The 25,032-nt window shown below is 46.6% G+C and overlaps 1 protein-coding gene across 2 annotated transcripts in view; it reads right to left on the bottom strand.

Annotated features, from left to right (window-relative positions):
* Positions 1-25,032, bottom strand: part of CDYL (chromodomain Y like) — a 98,462-nt gene that overhangs the window by 32,553 nt on the left and 40,877 nt on the right. Inside the window, exon 2 of one of the 2 annotated variants that reach the window (XM_040249382.1) lies at positions 2,078-2,744. The exons of the other annotated variant lie outside the window; for it this stretch is intronic. Coding sequence (XP_040105316.1) covers positions 2,078-2,744 — 667 coding nt within the window. The remainder of the gene's footprint in view (positions 1-2,077; positions 2,745-25,032) is intronic. 2 annotated transcript variants of the gene reach the window in all.

Here is a 25,032-nt window from a genome sequence, read left to right as displayed (position 1 = left end):
TCTGTCACAGTGATTCTGTGTGTGCGTGCGTGTGTGTGTCTGTATAACCTAGAACGAGTGTTTGTGTGTGTGAGTGTGCACCTCCTTCAGCCTGCAGGCTGCGCGGGCTCTGTCACAGGGACTCCAGTTCTTAGAGTGTGTGTGTGTTGTGTGCGCGTGTGTGGTGTGTGCGCATATGTGTGAGTGTGCACCTCCTGTAGCCCGCAGGCTGCGCGGGCTCTGTCACAGGGACTCCAGTCTGTCCCCGCAGCAAGAAGGCAGACACAGACCATCAGCGTGAACACACATGGCTGCGTTCCAATAAAACTTTATGAAACAGAAATCAGAGTTTCTTATATTTCATGGCTCATGAAGTATTATTCCTCTTGATTTTCTCAAACATCGGAAGATGTGAAAACCCTTCTCAGGTGACAGGCCACGTCACCCAGGCCCTGGCTGCAGCAGCAGAGCTGGGCGCAGAACAGGGCCCAGTGTCTGCCATGCAGGAGGACATGTCCGTCTGTCCATCTGGTGGGGGCAGCCAGTGATGGTGCAGAGAACAAGATGGGAGGAACTGAGAAACAGCGCGGATTCCCGCTCAGCTTGAACCCCACAAGCTCTGCGACTCGACCTCCCCGTGAAGTGGCCACCTTCTATCAGCCACCACCAGGTCTCGCCTACCCCCGAACCGCTACAGCCCTTCCTGACACCGAGCTCAAGACCCATGGCTGACAGGTCAGCTCTGCAAATGCATTCACACGAGCTCCCGGAGGCCGAGGGCAGGGAGGGGCAGAGCACCCAGGCGAAGTACGTGTCAGACAAACACCGGCAAGGGACCGCTACTGCGCAAAGGGGACCCCGACCTCTACCTGTCCCCCTCCCTGGGATCCAGGGCCCAAGACCAAGCCGGCGGGACCCACCACGGCAAGACGGCCAAGTGGAGTCTCAGAGGAGCAGAGCTCCCCACGCCATCACTGTGTCCCATTCCGCGTTAGTCCACTGACTGTGGCCCAAGGAACATGCACACAGTCCAGGGGCGGCCCCAGTCCTGCTCACGGACGGGCTGGGGGAGCAGTGGGTCCTGGACCAGAGTCCACGAGGCGAGGGAGGGCCAGGGCAGCTCCCAGCAGAGAAGAGCAGGTGCCCCAGAGGCAGTGGGCAGGCAGGGGAGGCCCAGCAGACTCGGACGTACCTGCTGACCGAGGCCATGGTGGAGCAACGTGTCTGGCGACTGGGAATGGCTGTTCCGTTCAAGAACGGATGGGAAGTGGATGGGATGGGGGCTCTCAGAGGGCAGGAAGCAAGGGGACCAGTAAGAAAGCCATGGCAGGTGAGAAGGCACCAGGACCCACCGTGAGGCAAGGCTTACATCAGAGAAGACACAGCAGAATCCTAGAGGTGGCGGCTCACCAGGCCTGGGGAAAGCGCCGGGAGGGAAGCCGTCTATGCTGACGCCCAGGTGTGCGACCCAGCGGTCGGGCAGCCCACAGGAGGACCACCTAAGCTGCACGGTCCAGGGGCAAGAACGGCGTAAAAACACAACAGAAAACAGCACCCATGCTGAATGGACCCCTACTCTGCAATAAAGATCCCAACAGCTGACTGTTTCAGAGAGAACCCCCAAAGTCCCAAAGTCTCTATTTGTGGTCGATACCCTACTAAAAGGCATTTCTGGTTACTTAGATGAGTTAGGACAGTAAGAACCATGACTTCTAATCAATATTGCTCACACTTTGAAATTTCAGATGGATTCCTAACATGAGACCCAATGTGTTAAGATGCATAAAAGCAGGAACTAAAGAAATACCAGCCACTAAAGAAATACCAGCCACGACCTACCTAGAGGGGGGCGTTGTTTAAACCCAGCCTGCGGGCAGCTGATGGGACAGAGCCCGTGCTGACTTCAGAGGCCGACGCCCCAGGCTTCGGGTAAAGAGAGGACAGGCCAGTGAGCTCTCTCCAGGGTTCCCACAGACACACCTGCTCTGTTGAGAGCAGGGCCCGCGGAAGCCCCCAGGCTCAGACCGGCCAGCTTGCCTTCCGGGGCAGAACCGCGGAGGTGAGGGGGCCCCCACGCCCCTCCGAGACCGTCACTTACCTTTCCCATTCACGGCCAGCCCCGTGGCCATGGCCGCGGTCACGGGGCCGGACGCCTGCGGCACCAGCGGGTGTATCCGGGGCCGGCTCCCCATCCGCGCCCGCTCTGCCCCTGGGCCCAGCAGGGCCCCGACTGGCTTCTCAGCCGCCGCCTCCGGGGCCGCCGTGTCCTCCGGCCCCTGCTCCACGGGGTCCGGCTTCTCGGGGCTCTCATCCTGAAAGCCGTCCACTGCGGTCCTGCTCTTGATGGGGCTCTTGGGCACGAGGATCTTGATGCCCGACCGGGCCAGGTCCATGTTCTTGCGGGCGGCCAGGCCTGGCGCGGGGCTCTTCCGGAACTTCTGGCTGGCGGCAAACAGCGGGCTGCTCTTGGCCTCGTGCTCCTTGCCCACCACCAGCGCTTTGGGGGAGGCCTTGGAGAAGCTGCTGTTGGTGGATCTGGAGATCTGTTTCCGGGCATTGTTCGGGGAGGCCCGGCTGGCTCTGGGGAAGGTGCCCTCCTTCTGCTTCTCGCTGTGGCGCCGGTTGAAGTCGTGGATGTACTCCTCGCAGTTCACCAGGTGCTGCTCTGGCTCCCAGGTGTCGTCCTCGCTGTCGTAGCCTTTCCACCGAACCAAATATTCCGTCTTCCCTTTCTTGTTTTTCCTTTTGTCAACGATCCTTTCAACCTGTTTAGAGGAAAACAGAAAAGTATGAGCACGTTATCTGAAAAATAAACTGTGAGGGTAACTAATAATAATGGAACATCACTTCAGTTGCTCAGTCATGTCCAACTCTTTGCGACCCCATGGACTGCAGCACGCCAGGCCTCCCTGTCCATCACCAACTCCCAGAGTTTATTCAAACTCATGTTCATTGGGTCAGTGAGGCCATCCAACCATCTCATCCTCTGCTGTCCCCTTCTCCTCCTGCCTTCAATCTTTCCCAGCATCAGGGTCTTTCAGCTTCAACATCAGTCCTTCCAATGAATATTCAGGACTGATTTTCTTTAGGATGGACTGGTTGGATCTCCTTGCAGTCCAAGGGACTCTCAAGAGTCTCCTCCAACACTAGTTTAAAAGCATCAATTCTTCGGCGCTCAGCTTTCTTTATAGTCCAACTCTCACATCCATACATGACCACTGGAAAAACCATAGCCTTGACTAGACCCTTTGTTGGCAAAGTAATGTCTCTGCTTTTTAGTATGCTGTCTACGTGGGTTATAACTTTTCTTCCAAGGAGAAAACGGAACATCAGAAACAATAAAAACTGTTAACAGGTGACGTAAACGGTTGTCCCCTTTGGAGCCAACCCATCTACAAACAGAACAGTAACAGAACACTCAAGGTTTTAATAGTTTTCCTGAGATTAAGTCAAAGGGCTAAAATTTTAGGCCCAGAATATATGAACGTGCATTACGCTGGTCATTTTTTTGGTGTGATTCAAAGGGAGCTCTCTTTTTACTTTTTGTAATGAATCCTGACCGTCTGATCCAGTCTTCATGGTCAGAACTGGGCCAGGTAGGGCATCGCCCGCCCTCTGCCCGGTCATCGTGGCGCCAACAGCAGGCGCTCCAGAAACAGCACAGCTGCCATCTGTGCCAGGCGGTCCGCACCAGCCCACTGAGGAAACAGGGTCTGTACTCCAAGTATTACTCAGAAGTACTCGGTTAGAATCAAAAAGGTCAACAGAGGACCTAACGCTTTCTTGGTAATCAGGTTATTTACCTTTCAAACTGGGTTTTAACTAGTTTTACACCAAGATCTTTAAAGGAAGATGCTGCCAATCTCTGAATTTCACGATCAACACATCCCACAATTCATGCACCCTTGCCATGAAACATATTGCTATTACCATTACTGTGACAAATTCCATCACCTTAATTAATGTCCTACGTGTTAGTAGGGGACTGCCTATGATTCACGTGAACAAAATATATTTAACATAAATGTCTCCCAAGTTCTTGTGGAAATACTTAGAATCTGCTGTTATCTCTCTGGTCAACACAGAAACCGCCAGCCCACTTTCCCAGTGGCAGCAGGCACCTCCATCCCTTGTAGGCAGAGGCCTCGGCCACATAGTCGGCAACTCTTTAATTAAGGACACAGGTCTGAGCCACCATCAAGGTCTTCAGCAAAGTCACAGGTTAGGCCAGATGACACAACGGTGTACCTGCCCACCCCAGCAGGCATCGCCCATAGGGAAATGCCCAGCATTCCCAAACAGCAAAAGCTAAGTGCAGCTGGGGTGGGATCCCCTCAGCATCTCCCCTATTGCTAAGATACCCCCCCAACCCTCCAGCATGCCCACCTGGGGTACAGAGAATCAAAGCCCGAAAACTACAGAACCTTTGGCCACCTGATACAACCAGCTGACTCACTGGAGAGACCCTGGTGCTGGGAGAGATTGAGGGCAGGAGAGGGGACGACAGAGGATGAGATGGCTGGGTGGCATCACGGACTGGGGATGACATGAATTTGAGCAAGCTCTGGGAGCCGGTGGTGGACAGGGGAGCCTGGCTTGCCGCAGTCTAGGGGGTCGCAAAGACTCGGACACGACTGAGCAGCTGAATAACTACAGAAAAGCCTGAGGTTAAATACACGTTACTGCTTCTGTGCAACAAGGATGAAGGGTGAAGAAAGGCCCTGTTTGAGCAGAAGGTAGACTTTAGACCCAGCAGATGACTCCTCATCACTCCAGCCTCAGGCCTGCTCGGTGGACCCACAGGGTCCGGACGGCAGCGCGGGAGCTTTCAAAGTGGCTTTTCTCCCACTCCTTAAGAGTTGTGTTTAAGGGCCTAAGTATTTCCATTCAAAACATGTATTTCTGGAAAATTCCATGCAAATCAATTTCATGGCAGCAATAACTGAAAAGTTCTAAATACAAGGGACTAAAGAGATTACCTTGTAAAAGCAAACTATGTTTAATATTTTCTTTCTGTATCAATTTCTACCCCAGAAGCACGAGGGAGAACCAGGGGAGCCCGTTCCCCTCAAGCTGCCGCGGGGTCTCATCAGGAAGGGCGGGCCGCCTCCGTCCCCGTATCGCGGGTGCTCCCTCTGGGACGATCAAGGTCCACAGGATCCCCCCCAGCCGGTGCCCCAGGGCCTGGGCACCGCTGTGAGCGCACGGCGGTCAGACGCTGCTCGGACCCCGGACAGAGGAGGCAAGAGCCTCAGCCAGGAGCCCGGGGCTTTGTGAGGGGCCGCGCGGGCGTGCAACCGCGGCGCTCCGCCACTGCAGCACTGAGACAGCACGACTCCACTCATGGACACGAAGGCCGGGGCTTATTTTCACGCGTTCCCTAAAACATGACGCTTTCAGTTTCTTTCAACTATTCAAAACCCCGAGGCTCGCAGCGCGGCCCACAGCAACAGGAAGGCGCGTGGGGGGGCGGGGGGACCCGAGCGCGCATGTGCAGCTCTAACTCTCGCGGGGACAAGGCGCTCAGGGCGCAATCTCGCGCGGCCCCACCAACTCTCGCGGTGCATGCACACAGCGTGTGCGCGTGACACGGGTACAGAGACGGGCCGCGCCGGGCGCGAGACACACGGTGAGTCAGTCAGGCCACCGCCGCTTCGGGCCCCTCACACCAACTTCACACCGAACCGGGACATGTTGCCCCCCTTCAAGGACAAACGTCCGCCCCCCTCTGACAGCTTAAATGTAAAGCATTGTTTATTCCTTCTCTGGCTGAAATCACCTCCCACAAGAAGGCACCTGCATTCAACAAGATTTTACTAGAAGCTCGATGTCATTTCAGAGCACTTCCGTGGTGAGGAACACCTGATCACAAGACGATGCGTAAAGAACTCTTTCTTTGGGTTTTCAGTCCCTTCCTCTTGAAATCCACCTCATAACTGGTTCTGATAGCCAGTATCGACGCACTGTCTTTTGTTAAAGTGTTAATATAGACCAAGTATCCACTTCTAGTACAGAATTTCAATGCAAAAATTTTTTATGAAACAAATTCTTCATAAAAGCACAGAACTACAGACAGAGGTTCTTTTTGTTAGGATTTCTTTCTAAAACTCAAATCTACAAAATCAAAATGTGGAAGAAGTGAAACCAAACCTTCCTTTTAACACAGCAAAGTCCTCTGACAGTTTACAGAGCAGTAGAATTAATCAAAAAGGGTCATTCCAAAACCCAGCCCACTTTCACTGCCCTGGGAGCACACAGCAGTCAGGGCCCAGGAATGAGCTGGGATGGGCTGAGCCTTGCACAAGACAGAAGAAAACCAAGGTTCTCCGACGGCCTGCAGCACGTGGACTTCCAGCTCCCAGACCAGGGAGGGAACCTACACCCCCCCTGCATTCAAACTGCAGAAGTCTCAACCATTGGACGGCCGGGGAAGTCTCTCTATGAAGCTTTCATAGCAAAAGTAGCACATCATCTTTGTGACTTGGAGGTAAACAAAAGTGTTTCAAGTCACAAAAAGCAATAACCATGTTAGAAAATTGGTAAGCCAGACTTCATCAGAAAACAATGTTGAGAAAATGTATAAATAAGCCACAGATTGGGAGATAATATCCAGAAAAAGTATCTCCAAAGACTGGTCCCTAAAACTACGAAAGAATTCCTTGCATTCAATAATGAGAAGACCAAAATGTAATTTAAAAGTGGGCAAAAGATTTAAGCATACATTCCCAAAAGAAGATACCTGAATGGCCAGTGAAACACATTAAGAAGGGATGAACCTCATGGTTCCTGAGGAAATGCAAATAGACAATGCCATGCCACTAACACCCATTAAAACGGCTAAAAAGAAAAAACACCAAGGAGGTACAACTGGAAGATTCACACACACACTGTCGGCAGGATTTTAAAGTGGCACACCCGTTTTGGTAAAAGGTCCGTCAGCATTTTATAAAACTAAACAAATACCCACCCTATGATGCAGCAATTTCAATCATTACTTACCCAGAAGGAATGAAAACATACATCTACAAAAAGACTTGTACAAAACTATTTATAGAAACTGTGTTCATAATGGACCCAAACTAGAAATAGTCCACGTTTGCAAGTCACTGAACAAACGAGTATGTACAGTAGGCTCAGCAAAAAGAAATCAACTAGTGACACACACATACGGGTGAGTCTCAAAACCTTACACTGAATGAGAAAAACCTTCCTACAAGACTGCTCACTGTATGATTCTATTTAAACGAAAATTCTTGAACAAGCCAACCCCCTCCCCATCCCACCCCCACTGCTATCACTGAACAAAACAAAGGTTCTTAGGGAACTGATTGGGAAGGGGCATCAGCTAGCCTCCTGCCGGGGGTGATGCTTTCTAGCTCAGTGAGACTTTGGGCTGCACAGGTATATGCCTTTGTTGAGGTCAGATGGATAGTATTTAGAATAACAGTATACTCTGACTATAGTTTACTAGACTAGACTATGACTATCACTGTAATGGCAGAAAGTGAAAAGGAACTAAAGAGCCTCTTGATGAGGGTGAAGGAGGAGAGTGAAAAGAGCCAGCTTAAAACTAAATATTAAAAAAACTAAGACCATGGCATCCAGCACCATTATTTCATGCAAATAGAGGGGCAAAAGATGGAAGTAGTGATACATTTCCTCTTCTTGGGCTCTGAAATCACTAAGGATAGTGACTACAGCCATGAGATCAGAAGACGTTTGCTTCTTGGCAGGAAAGCTATGACAAACCTAGACAGTATGATGAAAAGCAGACATTGCCGACAAAGGCCTGTATAGTCAAGGCACCAAAGAATCGATACTTTGAACTATGGTGCTGGAGAAGACTCCTGAGAGTCCCTTGGACAGAAAGGAGATCAAACCAGTCAATCTTAAGGGAAATCAACCCTGAATACTCCTTGGAAGGACTGATGCTGAAGTTGAAACTCCAGTATTTTCATCATCTGATGTGAACAGCTGACTCACTGGAAAAGTCCCTGACGCTGGGAGAGATCTGAGGGCAGACGGAGAAAAGGGCATCAGAGGATGAGATGGGTGGATAGTATCACCAATGCACTGAACATGAACTTGGGCAAACTTTGGGAGATGGTGAGGGACAGAGAGGCCTGGCATGCTGCAGTCCATGGGGTCGCAGAGAGTCAGACACGACTGGGCAACTGAACAACAACAGTACTATTTAAGTGTTTATAGTATAGTATTTAAGACTGTTAGAAAAAAATCCATAAACAAATATGGAATTCAAGTTAATCAACTACATGCTAAATGAAGTTTATTAGTGGGGAGTGTTCTGATGGACACTTAGGATGACAAGCAGAATGCTCAGGGAACAGTCTGCAGTGGGCCTATGAATGCTCACTGTAAAGTATTTTCAACTCAGATGTTTAAAATTTCTGTAATTAAAATATGTTGAGTAAAAAAAGGCGACATTCATACATGCTGGTGCACAGAAAGTGCAGAGTAATGGGGCTGGATGCCATGGTCTTAGTTTTTTTAATATTTAGTTTTAAGCTGGCTCTTTTCACTCTCCTCCTTCACCATCAAGAGGCTCTTTAGTTCTTTTTCACTTTCTGCCATTAGAGTGATAGTCATAGTCTAGTCTAGTAAACTATAGTCAGAGTATACTGTTGTTCTAAATACTATCCATCTGACCTCAACAAAGGCATATACCTGTGCAGCCCAAAGTCTCACTGAGCTAGAAAGCATCACCCCCGGCAGGAGGCTAGCTGATGCCCCTTCCCAGTCAGTTCCCTAAGAATCTTTGTTTTGTTCAGTCATTCATAATGCTAATGCACAGAAAATCCACTTAAACAGAGCTGGGCGACCAGCAGGGGGAGCTCTCACCCCTGCATCCATAGCAGAGCCGAGTGCAAAAGACGCTCCTTCTTCCCGCCAGGAATTGGCCAATGAGAAGCAGACACTCTGTTTACCAGTCCCGCCCCCTCCCTTGTCGCCTCTATAAAAGCTGCTCCTTCCGTTGAGGTCCAGACTTACAAGTGGCTGCCACATATGAGACTTGAATTGTAATTCTCTGCTGATCGTGGATAAATCCATCTTTGCTAGAGAAATACCTGGCTATCTGCTTCAGGTCAACATTGGTGAGTGTGGAAAATTGTTTAACAGCTCCTTAAACACATACCGACCTCAGCAATTCTGCTCCTACACACCTACCTGAGAGAAACGGAAACACATGTCCATGGACAGACCTGTAGGAGAATGGACACAGCAGCTTCATCCTAACAGAACAGCTGACGCAAGTGTCCATCAACAGGAAAGCATATGAACGAAACGAGGTCTGTCCACACTTTGAACTGCTGCCCACAACAAAATCCCACGAGCATCGACCTGTGGGACACAAGTGAATGTAAACGTCACCGTGCCCAGTGAAGTGAGACAGACGGCACACTACGCGACACTGCTTGCACGAGGTCCCAAGGAAGGCAGAAGCAACCCATGGTGAGAAATCAGCACAGCGGTGCCAGCTGAGAAACAAACTCCAAGAAATAACTCGGCAGACGACCCAAGATAGTGGCGGGGGCAAACAGAGAGCAGGTGAGGGGGAAGTCCAGGTGCCTGGAGAAGGCACATGCCCCACCCCTCAGAGCCAGGCCAGGAGCCCCGCTCACTGTGGCACCACACGTCACCCACAGACAGAGTCAGTCCTGATTTCTTCAGTAGTGACTGACTGAATTCTGCTGTTACATACATTCATTAACTTATTCTTGAAGCAGGCTGGTAGAATGTAAGGATAAAAATTTTTGATGGCCATGTTTTTGCAAAGTGTTAAATGCTAAGTTAAATTTCTAACAAAAACAAACATGTTATGATTGAAGTTATCAGCAAATGTGGATTTCCATCTGCCCCATGAAAAATGCACAGAATGTGCCATCCTTACTCCCACCTTCCCTCCCAGCGAGAAGACCAGATACTGGAGGTGAAACCATAGCCACTGTTACCGTCTCCCTTCTCAGCCAGTGGTCAGCAACTCTACAGGCACACGCAGTACACAGACCCTGTTTGCTAAAAGTCAAAACACTCACCCCAGCCATCCACTTTTTCTTCTATGACTTACACAAGTGAAAACGGATTCAAATTTTTTAAAGAGTAAGCCACTTAGAAATTTCACCAGTTAAGTCACACTTCTGGCATTCTGTTCTGAATAAGAGTAGGATGGTATCTGGTACCAATGAAACCACTTGCTTCTTGCATCATGACAAACCACAAACTGAATCCAATCTATATATGTGTGTTGTATAAAAAAGAGTGAATCAGAACTATTCCTGCACAGCTGCTACAACCGAAAAACTATTAAAACATATTTCATAACATCTGTATTAGTCTTTGAGGTATTCAGATACTTCAAAATAGAAAAAAAGCATTTGTTATTTTTCATTGACAAAACAGACCAAAGATGCAAAATAGAGAGCCTGAAGAAATAATAAAGAAATTCCTGTTCTGAATCAGCATGCTTTACTGTCTGGTTTTATTAAATGGATGGAGACAAAGATGAAATTGTTCAGGAAGTGAGAACAGATAAACTAGGATTTCTGACTTTGAGAATGTTCCTTTTCCTAACAAAATAGCAAAGTTAGAAATTACAACAGTCCTACAGGCAAGCCTCCTATATCCTCAATTATAAGAACTCTCCCCAAGTATTCACTTCTAAACCTACATGTTCCACAAAGAAAGCCAAGCCTAAATGCCAAAACTTGCCAAAATTAAGTTAAATAAGAATATACCAGGCGCCCACGAAGCATGTGACAGACTTCACTGATGCCCTCTGGTGAAAATCTTCCTCATAAATGGTAAGCTGAGTCACAGAGAGGACACCTTTGTGTAGAAAACCCCTCGGGTGCTCCGCTAACAGAAACGAGTACACCCACCAGAGAAATACCACCACCCTCTCTGGAGGACATGCAACTGCTCTACAGCCTACAAGAGACTTGAGACTCTGCACCAACACACGTGCACACAGACTCAGACCAAGGGCAGACAAACCATTTAGGAGCCAGAATGCAACCGCTCTGGCCAGAAACCCAAACCTCAGCTCCTGCATGGAGATGCCATGGAAGCCACCCTGAACAGCCCCCGAAATGCAGAGCCGGGACCCGTGCTCACCTCTCCCACTGTAACGTGAGCGCTGGAGACCATGCGAGCTGTACCAGGGGTGCAGAGAGATGTTTGTAAGAAAGTGTCCCTTTCATAAATTTTTCTCTTTTCTGGCTGCACCAAGGGGTATGTGGGATCTTAGTTCCCTGACCAGGAATTGAACCCATATCCCTCACACTGGAAGCACAGAGTCTTAACCACTGGACTGCCAGAGAAGTCCCACACCCCTTTCTGTTTCCTCTGAACCCTATCTAGGGGAGACTGTTTAGAGCAGAGGGACACTAACAAATAGTATTTCTACGCAGAACCCCAACAGCCTTTGGACAATCATGGAAGGGATAAGCGGAGTCAATGTTTGCAGACTCTGAGCCTGACAAACCAGCTCTGCAATCTGCCAAGTAGAGGTTCTGATCGTGAGACCCTGACAGTCTGGCTGTAGGCCCTTGAAGCAGAAGGATTGTAAAATCCAGTCCTGTTAACCAGCGTCAACCCACCCACCCATTCCACCAAGATGTATGAAGTCCCTGCAACATGTTGGGTTTCTGCTTTTTCTGAGGATACAAGAGGAAACAAAAACAGTATTTATTTCTATATTGAGAGTTAAACTCAAGTGAATGGAGTCAGACAAACAAATTAATAAATGTGAAATACATTAAATACACTTAACTGCAAAGAAGAGAAAAACCACAGATGATGCAGGGTAACGGCAGAGAGGCTGGTCAGGAGGAGGTGGTCTGTGGACACCCAGAAGGACGGCCAGCCAGAGAGTGGTGGACACAGTCCCCGAGGGGCGGGGGAGAACCCGCACTGTGACGGCAGCAGGAGGAAGGCCCAGGGGACCTGAGTGGAGGGAGCAGGGGAAGGAGGGAAGGACCAGACCAGGAAGAGAGAGCGCCAAGCTGTATTCAGGGTTTGCTCTCAATAGGATGGAAGCCATGGAAGGTTCTGGGCAGAAGAACAATGTCTGCTTGGCATTTCCACAACTCCAGCTACTCCATGGAATTAAGAAGTATGGCAAGGCGGCTGTGCTAATCCCAGCTGGAGGAGGTGTGACCTGGACTAGGCTGGTGATGTGGAAGAAATGGTGAGAAGTGGCTGGATTTGGGGTCTATTTTAATGGAGCGCTGATAAGATTTCCTGATGGATGGAATACAAGAAAAGGAGAGAAAAACGAAGAAAGAAGGCTAACCAGGATATCTGGCCTGAGTAACTGAAAGATGAAACTGACATTTACTGGGATACGAAAAGATAAAAGAATTCAGCTTTAAACACGTTAAGAGGAGATGTGGAAGAGGTCATGAGACTCCCACATCTGGAATGTGAACTAAAGATAGAAATTTGGAATTTGTAGGAATTAAGAGTCATTAAATCCACGAGATCATGAAGGGAGTTAAGTGTGGAGAGAGTGAAAAAAAAAAAGTTTGAGGACTGGGCCCTGAGACATTCAAACATGTACAAAATGGCACCAACAGGGGAGTCCAACAGAGATTATAAAGGGGGAGGAAGGCGAGATGCTGGAGGAGAGCCAGGAAGTGGTGCCCCAGAACCAGGTGTCTTAAAAGGCCGGTCCATCTGTCTCATGCTCTTAGCAGATCCCATCAGACACAGAAAGAGCAAAGAATAGGTTGACAAATCCTTTCCATGGAAAAAACAACTACAAAACTTGGCAAAGTTGAAAAACAACTACTTCTGGGCCTAGAAATCCAACAAAGCAACCAACAGATTGAAAAGCGTATACTCATGAAAATCAATTGAAGTCTGTGAGAAGAGTGGAGGGCGGGGACCTTGCTGCCAGCTCGGACACATCAGTGCCTCCGCCACTATGGGGCTGGCCTGGAAAGTCTGCAGTTTAGCTGTCAAGGGGACCGACGGGACTGACTTGATTGGGAGCAGAGGTTAGAAAACCCACTCCAGGAAAAGGCTGCAGGTCTCCTGGCCAAAGGCTGAGGGCCAGTAGTGGTGGCTGACAGTGGAGGAACAGGCAGAAATTTAAAGGGAGGGCCTGGAAACCAGACGGGCCTTGAGGGGTGTGATGAACAGACCACATGTCCTGCACACGATGGACACTCCAGGCGGCTAGCAACGGGTAAACCGGGGCAGCCTTGCAAGTTATCTGCATTTTGACTGCACTCCCGACCCAAACACAAACCCAAAGTGGAGGTAAAGCCTCCTGGGCTCAAGGTGTCTGACCACAACCTGACCAAAAACTACACAGACACAGGAGTGACCTCTGCAAAGTCAAGAGGAAAATCCAGGTAAGAGCTGGGGTGGAAGAAGCTGAGCACGGAAATGCATGGCCAGGCAACACAAGGCTACAGGATTCCTCAGATTATGTTCACAGTGGACTTAAAACACACACACACACCCCTGCAAAATAAAAACAAAAAACTCAGGAAAAAAATTAAAATGCTGAAATACCCATAAAACACCAGTAAAGTATGAGTCATACTCAGAAAATAAAACAATAAAAAACCATCTCTCAGTTTAACCAAGATTTGGGTTTAGCAGAAAAAGACTTCAGATCAATTCTTATATATATATACACACACACACACATATATAATATTTTTAAACCTGAAAACACACACACACATCAACCACCTCCAAAAAGAACAATGTTTAAAGAACTCAAGGAAAATATGACAATGATTTGAATAGGAAGTAAGAAATAGACCCTACAAAAATAGAACAAAAATTCCAGAGTTGAAAAATACAGTAATTGAAATAAAAAATTCACTAGATGGACTAAACAGCAGATGAGAAGGGAGAAGAATCAGTGATTCTGAGAGACTGACAGACTTTGCCCAAAGTGAAGAACAAAGAGGAAAAAAATATTAAAAGGGCATACATAATAAAGAGGACATAAAAAAGAGGAAAAGCAGAAAAAAGATATTTTAAGAAATAATGGCTGAAAATGTTTCAAATATGAAAGTGATTGTTTACAGATTCAAGAAGTTCAATGAAGCCCAATCAATATAAATAAAAGGAAATCCTTAAGTTAGAGAATCAGCTGTTAAAAGTTTTGGAAGCTAAGGCCACAGAAAATCTTGAAACCAGCAGGAAAATAAGAAGCTAACATGTTTAGGGAAACAATGTGCTGAATCGTTGGCTTTTCATCAGAAACCATGGAATGTAGAAATAGGAGAAAGACATATTCAAAGCACCAGAAGAAAACCAGCAATTCTGTATCCAGCTAAACTATCCTTCAAAAAATGAAGGCAAAATAAAAACGTTCCAAATAATGATACTGAGAAAATACACTGCCAGCAGAGCTGCCTGACCAAAAACACCAAGGGAAGTTTCACCGGTTAAAAGAGAAAGATTCCAAACAGTGATGCAAAAGCAGAAGAAGAAAGGAGGAGCCCTGGAAAGAGTAAGTATGTAGCTAAATATAAAGACTGGTTGAGTACAGGTTGCTTTTCCTACTCAACTTATTAAACGAAACAAAACTATATAAAGCCAACACTGTGACACTGAGCACATCTAACATATTGGATAGAATGTGTGTAACTAAAACGGCACCAAGGAAGGGGGAGAAAGGGAGCTTCCCTGGTAGCTCAGCTGGTAAAGAATCCGCCTGCAACGCAGCAGACCCTGATTCAATTCCTGGGTCAGGAAGATCCGCGGGAGAAGGGACAGGCTTCCCACTCCAGTGTTCCTGGGCTTCCCTGGTGGCTCAGCTGGTAAAAACATCCGCCCGCAATGCGGGAGCCCTGGGTTGGGAAGATCCCCTGGAGAAGGGAACAACTGTCCACTCCAGCAATCTGGCCTGGAGAATTCCATGGGTTGCAAAGAGTTGGATATGACTGAGCAACTTTCACTTTCAAGGTAATATTAACCAGAAGCAGACTGTGATATGGGAATGGCACCCCACTCCAGTACTCTTGCCTGGAAAATCCCATGGACGGAGGAGCCTGGTGGGATGCAGTCCATGGGGTCGTGAAGAGTCGGACACGACTGAGTGACTTCACTTTCCCTTTTCACTTTCATGCACTGGAGAAGGAAATGGTAACCCACTCCAGTGTTCTTGCCTGGAGAATCCCAGGGATGGGGAAGCCTGGTGGGCTGCCGTCTATGGGATCGCACAGAGTCGGACACGACTGAAGTGACTTAGCAGCACCAGCAGCAGACTGTAATACGTTAAAATGCGTATTATAATCCTTTGAGCAATCACTAAGAAAATAAAGACGTTTTAAAAGTCACAGAAATTAATATGATAGAGGCAAAAAATGTTTAACATTAAAGAAAACAGGGACCTTCCCTGGTGGTTCAGCGGTAAAGAAGCTGTCTGCCAAACCAGCAGAAATGGTTTGGATCTCTGATCCAGGAAGATCCCACACACTATGGGACAACTAAGCCCAAGCACCACCACGAGTGAAGCCTGCACGCCCTAGAGCCCAGGCTCTGAGACGAGAAGCCACCGCGGTGAGAAGCTCCGGCACTGCAACTAGGGCAGTCCCCACTCCCTGCAACGAGAGAAACGCTCGTGCAGCAACAAGGACCCAACACAGCCCAAGATAAAATTTTTAAAGTTCCTTAAAAAAAGGCGTAAAGAAGAAACAGAAACAATGAGATAAACAGAAAGCAACTGGAAAACTGACAAATGGCACCACATCAATAATGACCCAGAGCATCACAGAGCCAAGCTCTCCAACAAAGAGCAGAGCGGCATCACAGACCCAACAAAGCAGCTGCACGCCGTACCGGAGACTCAACCTTAGATTCAAAGGCAAAAACAAGGCAAAAGAAGACGGAAACAGGCAGCCACTTGACAGTGGGTATATTCATATTAGATGAAACAGACGTTCAGTCAAGAGATGTTACTCGAGACAGAGAGGAATGCTTCATGATGATAAAAGGTCAGCGCATCAGGAAGGGATGATGACTGTGAACGTATGCGCACACCTAGGAGCCCCAACATGTGAGCAAAACCTGACACCAAAGGCTAAGTAGACAAGCCTATGTTTATAGGTGAAGATTTCAGTATCCTGCTGTCAGTAATTGAAAGGACAGAACAGAAAGGAAGCAAGCAATGATACAGAAAACTGGATGCTGTCCTCCAACTCACCCCACCCGACATTTCCAGAACATGCCACCCTGTAGCAGAATACGCATTCTTTTCAAGCGCACGAAACATTCACTGCCACAGACCGTATTCTAGGCCCCAGAACATCTGCAAGGGCTCAAGACATAGAAAGATAGCCTACCTAGACACATCATACTATCAAAAGCTAAGGACAGAGAGAAGGCTTGTTCACTGACCACAAGGAGTTAAATTTCAATTCTGGAAAATTTCCCAAACTTGACATTAAGCAACACACTTCTAAATATGTCCCACTGGTCAAAGGAAAAAAGCACAAGGGAAATTAGAAAGCATTTGGAAGTAAACGAAAATGAAAATGCATCAAAAATTCATGGGATGCAGTCAAAGCAGCGCTTAAGAGTAAATTTTATAGCTTTACACACCTATTCAGAAAACAAGAAGCTTAAAAAAAAATTAATAACCTAAGCTTTCCATGTTGGAAAACAAGAGCAGAAGAGTAAATTAAGCCCCAAACAAGCAGATGGTAGTAAATAATGAAGACCTGAGGAGAAATCAATGCAACAGTGGAACACAACCACCAAGAAAAATAATTAAACCGGAAGTTGGTTCTTTCCAAACATCAACAAACTGATACACCATTAGCTAGACTGACTGAAAAAAAAAAAAAAAAAGGAAGAGAGCACACAATTTACCAGTAACAGAAATGAAACAGGGACATCACTGTGTGACAGAGATTTTAAGACTACAATGAAATAGTATATGTAACAAGAGCAACTCGATGCCAGCAAACTAGGAAACTCTGATGAGCGGGAGACATGCCTAGGAGGATATAAACCATCCCAATGGACCCCAGAACAGAGTCTATACAGACTTACAAGTCCATGAATTACTTAGTGCTTTAAAGTCTTCCCACAAAGAAAAGCACAGGCTCAGATAATAGCTTCACTTATGAACTGTACAAACTATGTACTGAAGAAAAAGCAGTACGAATACAAGCAAAGATCATGGCATCTGGTCCCATCACTTCATGGGAAATAGACAGGGAAACAGTGGAAACAGTGTCAGACTTTATTTTTTAGGGGCTCCAAAATCACTGCAGATGGTGACTGCAGCCATGAAATTAAAAGATGCTTACTCCTTGGAAAGAAAGTTATGACCAACCTAGATAGCATATTCAAAAGCAGAGACATTACTTTGCCAACAAAGGTCCGTCTAGTCAAGGCTATGGTTTTTCCAGTGGTCATGTATGGATGTGAGAGTTGGATTATAATGAAAGCTGAGCGCCAAAGAATTGATGTGTTTTGAACTGTGGTGTTGGAGAAGACTCTTGAGAGTCCCTTGGACTGCAAGCAGATCCAACCAGTCCATTCTAGAGGAGATCAGTCCTGGGTGTTCTTTGGAAGGAATGATGCTAAAGCTGAAACTCCAGTACTTTGGCCACCTCATGCAAAGAGTTCACTCACTGGAAAAGACTGATGCTGGGAGGGATTGGGGGCAGGAGGAGAAGCAGACGACAGAGGATGAGATGGCTGGATGGCATAATCGACTCTATGGACGTGCGTTTAAGTGAACTCCGGGAGTGGGTGATGGACAGGGAGGCCTGGTGTGCTGTGATTCACGGGGTCACAAAGAGTCGGACACGACTGAGCGACTGAACTGAACTGATACAAGCACTGTCAGAGAACAGGAAGGCCCACTTCCCAGCTCATTCTGTGAGGCCAGTTTTACTGACCAGAAAAGCCAAACAAGGACATCATTAAAAACAAAGCTAAATGAAAGCAAGCAAGCAAACCAAAAACCCCTGCAGAACAGTATTTCCAGTAAAAGCATAGACACGGAAATCCCAAGCCATATTCACCAACATATGAACAGGATTAAACACCATGTCCAAGTAGGATCGTTTCCAAAAAGAGAAGGTTGGTTTCACATCTGAAAATCAACTAATGTAATACCTTATTAGTAGAATAGAGAAAAAAGCCACAGGATCATCTTGGTGCCCAGATATGCTTGTATAGTATTGCTTTCTTCTTCCTTATGTCGCACAGTTCATAAGTGAAGCGATCTAAGAACCGTTTGAACCATTTGACAAATCTTGAACCATCAAGAACCATTTGACAAATATAAATTTATGAACAAACTTAAACTAGAAACTTTCTCAGCTGGGTAAGGAAACCTACAAAAACCTTACAGCTAGTTTAACACTTCATGTGAAAGGCTGAAGACATTCCCCTAAATACCCTAGAAATCACAAGCGAGATGTTAGTTCTCAGCACCCCTCCTGACCACCAGACTACAGGTTCTACACAGCACAAAAGGGCAAACACAGACAGATCAAGAACGTAAACCTGTTTCTCTCTGCAAATGGTGTGATTCAGTATGCTGAGAACACTAAGGAATCTATAAGATACCTATGAAAACCAGTAAGTGGGTTCGGCCAGCTTGAAGGGTACAAGTCCAACATATAAAACTAGACTGTATCTCTGTGTAAGAGCAATGGATAATCCAAGAGCAACCCCATTATCAAAACGTTACCAAAGAGAGTAACATACTGGGGAATCAATAATCAATTTAATGACAGAAGTTCAAGAATTTTATACCGAAAACATCAAAATGTTACTGGGAGAAACTGAAGATCTAAATAAATAGGGTCCATCCTGGTCAACGTGAGGCTGCGTTTGCTAATCCAAAAAGGACAAGGAAGCGCTTGACTCTTGCTTTTCCTGTCTTTGCCAAGATGATGTTCTCAATAACACAGTCCATCTGAAGAGATCTTGGGCTCAAACTGTCGGACGCTGATGAGCCAGGAGGGGCTGTCGGGTCTTTAGCACCGAGTCAAACCAGAGAGCTACCACAGATATCTGACAAATTGCTGCTGCGGAACTCTCTTTGAAGCTGTAAATGAGGACATGGTCTAGGAATTATAAACTAAGGATGAGAAAAATTAAAGAGCTGTCCTGGAGGGAGAACTCTGCACACGGAGGGCGCTGCCAGATGACAGATACTCCAACGTATTCCTGCTCTGCTCCAGAGGAAGGCAGCTTCGGGAATCCTTGCTTACTAGGCCACGTTTGCAGCTCTGAGCTGACTTCGTTGCAGGGAATACCGTTTTAACGGATACAACACTTATTACTTACTGTGGGTTTTATGTTTATATGGCTGGAGTAAAACAATTAGGGTAAGCTGTTGCCAGGCCGAGCTGGCGTCTTATTTATGAATGGGTTTAGGGTTGCTTTATAGGCTTAAATCAAAATCAGTCAATTCATCCACAAAAGCCTCAACACACAAACACTGAACATTTCTTTCAAAGCTAGGACATACGGACTGTGGCAGGGGATCAGATCTAATTACAGGGAAGGGAGGCTTTCCACTGTTCACCCTGTAGTGTGTTGTTTGTTTAACATAACACGAAAGCAACAACAGAAGGGCAGACGCTTGCAGACCCGCTTGGCGACTCGAGACCAGGACTTGGATCATTTCTTGCTCCTGGTGCCTTTCTTGTTACTGCTGCTGCTAAGTCGCTTTAGTTGTGTCCAACTCTGTGCGACCCCATAGAGGGCAGCCCACCAGGCTCCCCTGTCCCGGGGATTTTCCAGGCAAGAACACTGGAGTGGGTTGCCAGGGCTTTGAATTACCTAAGAAGGCTTGCTGGGAGTTAACGGGGAATATACACTTTGTGCTGGCTGCTGGATTCCGAGGAGATGGTCAGGATAGCCAGATTCAAGCAGCCGTGCAATCCAGGGACTGAAAGATTTGCAAGTGGAGGAGTACACCGCGGACAATCCAGCACGAGGAGCCGCTCTGTGCTGAGCAGACCTGGGCCAGCACCGCGGCAACAAACCCAACTCAGTCTAACCAGCATAGTGACGACGCTTGAGATGCGTTATCTCCCCGCAGTAAACAAGAGCTTTACAAAATAATCTGCAGGACTGTTTACTCGTTTAATTAAGAACTCTGCATTACTCATTAATATATTTTTTCCAAATAATGCTTTAACTGCTGAAAATCTTTATTAAGTACCCAAGTATCTGCCCCCTTCCTGCTCCACACTCCCAAATGGAGGACCAGTCACCCCATTCACCAGTCAGCACTTCACCAACATAGCTAGATTCCAGCGTGCGGTCTTCGTAACCCAACTGCTCTTGATTATCAAATGACATCTTTCTATTGCCTGATCTACAGTGTCATCACAAAATGTATTACATTCAGTGGTCTCCCTGAACACCATTATAAATTTAGAGCTACAGAATTTCTATAAGGGAAGAAATTCCATGAACACTTTAAACACAGATTTTTACAAAACAATGACGACTGTATTTTAAGTGGTCTCAAAATCATTAATGGGAAAATAAAACCACACTAAGTTTCCCATCACCACCTTTATTAAAATACAGACTTTCTCACTAAAATACAAACTTTACTTGTTATCTAACCAAAGGTCACCAAACTCAACTTTTTAAACACGCAGCAATTTTAAGAGGTACTGAACGCTACATCTTCAATTATACCTCAACTAGGATGAGGGCAGAGCTGCTTTTGTCTGTTTAAAAGCCAGCTACCTCCCCAGTGCCCAGCACATAGACAGTCAGCAAATATCTCCTGAGTTAATCAAGGAAAGACACGCGATGATGGCATTTGGCTGCAGCGTGACTGAGAAGATTCAATTATCTAAGGCTAAAAGAAGTTAATAGTTATCGCCTGCGCTATTTATAAAGCCTTTTTACTAATAATATTCCTTTTACCCACACAACCCTATGAAGTAGGTTGAACACGTGTTACTTTTACCAGCTTATTCATGAGGACACACGTTCCGGAGGGAAAGCTGAGGTCCCCTGGCCAGCACGCTCTCTGCAGTGGCAGGGCTGGCACGGGCCCTCAGGCCCCTGCCTCCTGGCCGTGCGCCCTCCCCCTGCTCCCGTCCCCCACCCCATGCCCCACCCTGGCCCCATCTGTCCTGGCACGCTTCACTGCTGCATCTTGCCGAGTCTACAAGAGCGTCTCACCATGGCACAGAGCTCACAGGTTTGTCTCCAGCTGCATCCCTCCGACTTTTAAGTGCCTGGCACACAGTAGGTGCAAAATAAATAGGAATTCTCTTTTAAGATTTTTTTTTTTGAAGTGTGTGTGCGTTGACAGACCTAGTCAGTGTATCAAAAAGCAGAGACATCACATCACTTTGCCAACAAACGTCCAGTCAAAGCTACAGTTTTTCCAGTAGTCATGCATGGATCTGAGAGCTGGACCATCAAGAAGGCTGAGCGTTGAGAAGTGATGCTTTTGAACTGTGGTGTTGGAGAAGATTCTTGAGAGTCCTTGGGACTGCAAGGAGATCCAACCAGTCCATCCTAAAGGAGATCAGTCCTGGGTGTTCATTGGAACAACTGATGCTGAAGCTGAAACTCAATACTTTGGCCACCTTGTGAAGAGCTGACTCAGTAGAAAAAGATCCAGATGCTGGGAAAGACTGAGGGCAGGAGAGGTGGGCGACAGAGGATGAGATGGTTGGATGGCATCACCAACTCAATGGACCTGAGTTTGAGCAAGCTCCAGGAGACAGTGGAGAACAGAGGAGCCTGGCGTGCTCCAGTCCGCAGGGGTGCAGAGGCGGACATGAACACTGAACAACTGAGTGTTACAACATTGCTTCTGTTTCATTTTTTGACCAAGAGGCATGTGGGATCTTAGGTTCCCGACCAGGGATCGAACCTGCACCGGCTGCATCCCCTGGACCAGGGAAGTCTCAGAAGGAATGATCTAACGGCTTACACTTGTGGGGACTCCATTCTGGAATGACCATTTAGGGGAAATTTTATGTTAAAAATAAAAAACGAACAAAGTCCTTTGAATAGTAAAGATTATATTCAGGAGCACTGAAGTGAGAAAGAATAAAGAAAATATACTTAAATAATTGCCCCCAAATAAACTATTTATAATAAGCAACATACCAAGCAGAGAGCACTTAAAGAATCTTTGACATACCACGTAAGTATCACACTGTTCAGTATTGGCCTTACTGTCTGTAATTTCCGTTCATAATTCTGTTAACCTCAGAAAGCACGAGGCAGATAATCCCTGATGGATGCTTTCGTAAGGGCTTCCCAGGCGGCAGCAGGGCAAAGAATCCACCTGCCAAAGCAGGAGGCCCGAGGGACGCTGGTTCGATCCCTGGGCCGGGACGATCCCGAGAAGGAAATGGTAACCCACTCCAGTATCTCTGCACGGAAAATCCCATGGACGGAGGAGCCTGATGGGCTGCATACAGTTCACAAGGCCACAGAGAGTCAGATGTCGCTGAGTGACTGAGCACATATACTTCCATAAAGACTCATTTTGCCAAAACTTAGTTATCTGTTTCAGTAATTGGTTCCGTTCAGTCGCTCAGTCATGTCCGACTCTGTGACCCCATCAACTGCAGTGTGCCAGGCCTCCCTGTCCATCTCCAACTCCCGGAGCTCACTCAGACTCACGTCCATGGAGCCGGTGATGCCATCCAAGCATCTCATCCTCTGTGGTCCCCTCCTCCTCCCGCCTTTAATCTTTCCCAGCATCAGGGTCTTTTCCAATGAGTCAGTTCTTCCATCAGGTGGTCAAAGTACCAGAGTTTCAGCTTCAGCATCAGTCCTTCCAATGAATATTTAGGACTGATTTATTTCAGGATGGACTGGTTGGATCTCCTTGCAGTCCAAGGGACTCTCAAGAGTCTTCTCCAACACCACAGTTCAAAAGCATCAATTCTTCAGCGCTCAGCTTTCTTCGCAGTCCGACTTAGTCACTAAAGTAATCTGTCTCTTGCCTCTGCCACCTTCAAACACAGAAGACCATCCCACCCACTCCTAGGCACATATCTGGACAAAACTATAATTCAGAGAATTACATGCACCCCTATGCTCACAGCAACACTCTACATCATAGTCAAGACATGTAGACAACCCAGATGCCCACTGACAGATGACCAGATAAAGATGCGGGGGGTGTGTATGTACACGTACACACGCGTGCGCGCGCACACACACACACACAGGAATATTACTCAGCCGTAGAAAAGGATGAAGTAATGTCACTTCCAGCAGCATGGATGGACCTAGAGATAACCAATATGATTAAGTCATAAGTCAAAGGAAAGACCACATGATATGTAGAATCTAAAATATAACACAAATTTATCTATGAAACAGAAATTCACAGACAGAAAACAGACTTGTGGTTGCCAAGGGTAAGGGGTGGGGGAAGGATGGATTGGAAGTTTGAGGTTCGCAGATGCAAACTATCACATATTAGAGGGATAACCAAACAAAGTCCTACTGTATAACACAGGGAACTATATTCCAACACCCTAAAATAAACCATCATTGGAAAGGAATGTGAAAAAGAAAACTTACCTGCATAAATAAATCATTTTGCTGCACAGCAGAAATTAACACAACATTGCAAATTAACTACAGGCCAATAAGATTCAGAAAACTAATAAAGGACAGACTGACCTGCACCAGTGACACAGGGGCTTCACAGGGAAGCCTTAAGGGGACCATCTCAGATTGTCATCGTGCAGTTAAGGCCTAAGCCCCTCAACACTGAGTACCCCATAAAAAATCAAGACTGAGATGCACCATCAGAAGGCAATACACAGCCACACATCGAACACTGTCCTGGTCTATTACTTCTCCAAGAAGCATCCTGGTCAAAATATCTGGCTTTTCACTAAACAGAAAGAAAAATTCAGGTCAGCCACTCAAGACGTAGCGTCCTGCTTGCCTGTGAGACCTTCGCTGTCGTCAATTCCAACAAGAAAACTGTGATTTGTTCTTATACTCCTGCTCATTTACTCATTTGTCAAAAAACAGAACATTTTCAAAATCCTAACAAGAGGCATAAATCTGGCCCTGGGTACTAACTAGCAACTGATGTGAAACTGACTGGTAATGTTTGGTAAAGGATATCAAAGGTAATTCTGTCTAAAAGTTTTCACAAAACTCTCCAGATTCTATAAAAATCTGCTATAGGAAAGAATTTTAAGCAAGGAATCAGTCTGTTATCCTTGAGCTTTACCCTAAATTCATTCATTTATTAAACAAATATTGAGTGCCTGCTATTCGTTTGAGACCTTGGATATTATATGTGGATTCCTTTGCCCCCACCCCCAAAATCCTGTCTTACAGAGGTTACTTTATTTCTGGAAAAAGCCTGCCAAATTTCAAAGAATAGGTGATTATGATTAAATCTTACTAAACTTCATTATGTATAAGTGAAGAACAAACAAGTAACAGAAATTTTAACGCTGGTCATTAACCAGACCGCTCCCAGGCCTTTAAGTGTGACACGTGTCCACTGGCAAGAATGTTCAGAAAAGCTTTAGCAGATCTTCCTAAACATTCTTATGGCAATCCCAACCTGCAGGAAAAACCCCCAAACTCCTGCAAATAGTTCCTGGTTCCATCCCCAGATTGCTGGAGGCTTTCTTTCTGCATCTTGCAGGTTGCAGAAAAGTACGGCTGCTATTAAAATAAAACAGTGATTGTGAATGTTTAAGGGGTGGTTTATTTTCTGTCTGCTCTAAAGCACAACGTTCAGTTCAGTTGCTCAGTCGTGTCCGACTCTTTTCTTTGCGACCCCACGAATCACAGCACTCCAGGCCTCCCTGTCCATCACCAACTCCCAGAGTTCACTCAAACTCACATCCATCGAGTCGGTGATGCCATCCAGCCATCTCATCCTCTGTTGTCCCCTTCTCCTCCTGCCCCCAAATCCCTCCCAGCATCAGAGTCTTTTCCAATGAGTCAAGTTTTTGCATGAGATGGCCAAAGTACTGGAGTTTCAGCTTTAGCATCATTCCTTCCAAAGAACACCCAGGACTGATCTCCCTCAGAATGGACTGGTTGGATCTCCTTGCA

The sequence above is a fragment of the Oryx dammah genome, unplaced genomic scaffold (assembly GCF_014754425.2).
Source record: "Oryx dammah isolate SB20612 unplaced genomic scaffold, SCBI_Odam_1.1 HiC_scaffold_11, whole genome shotgun sequence".
Taxonomy (NCBI): domain Eukaryota; kingdom Metazoa; phylum Chordata; class Mammalia; order Artiodactyla; family Bovidae; genus Oryx; species Oryx dammah.
Note: the sequence above shows the minus strand (reverse complement) of the source record. Positions and strands in the feature narration are given on the sequence as shown.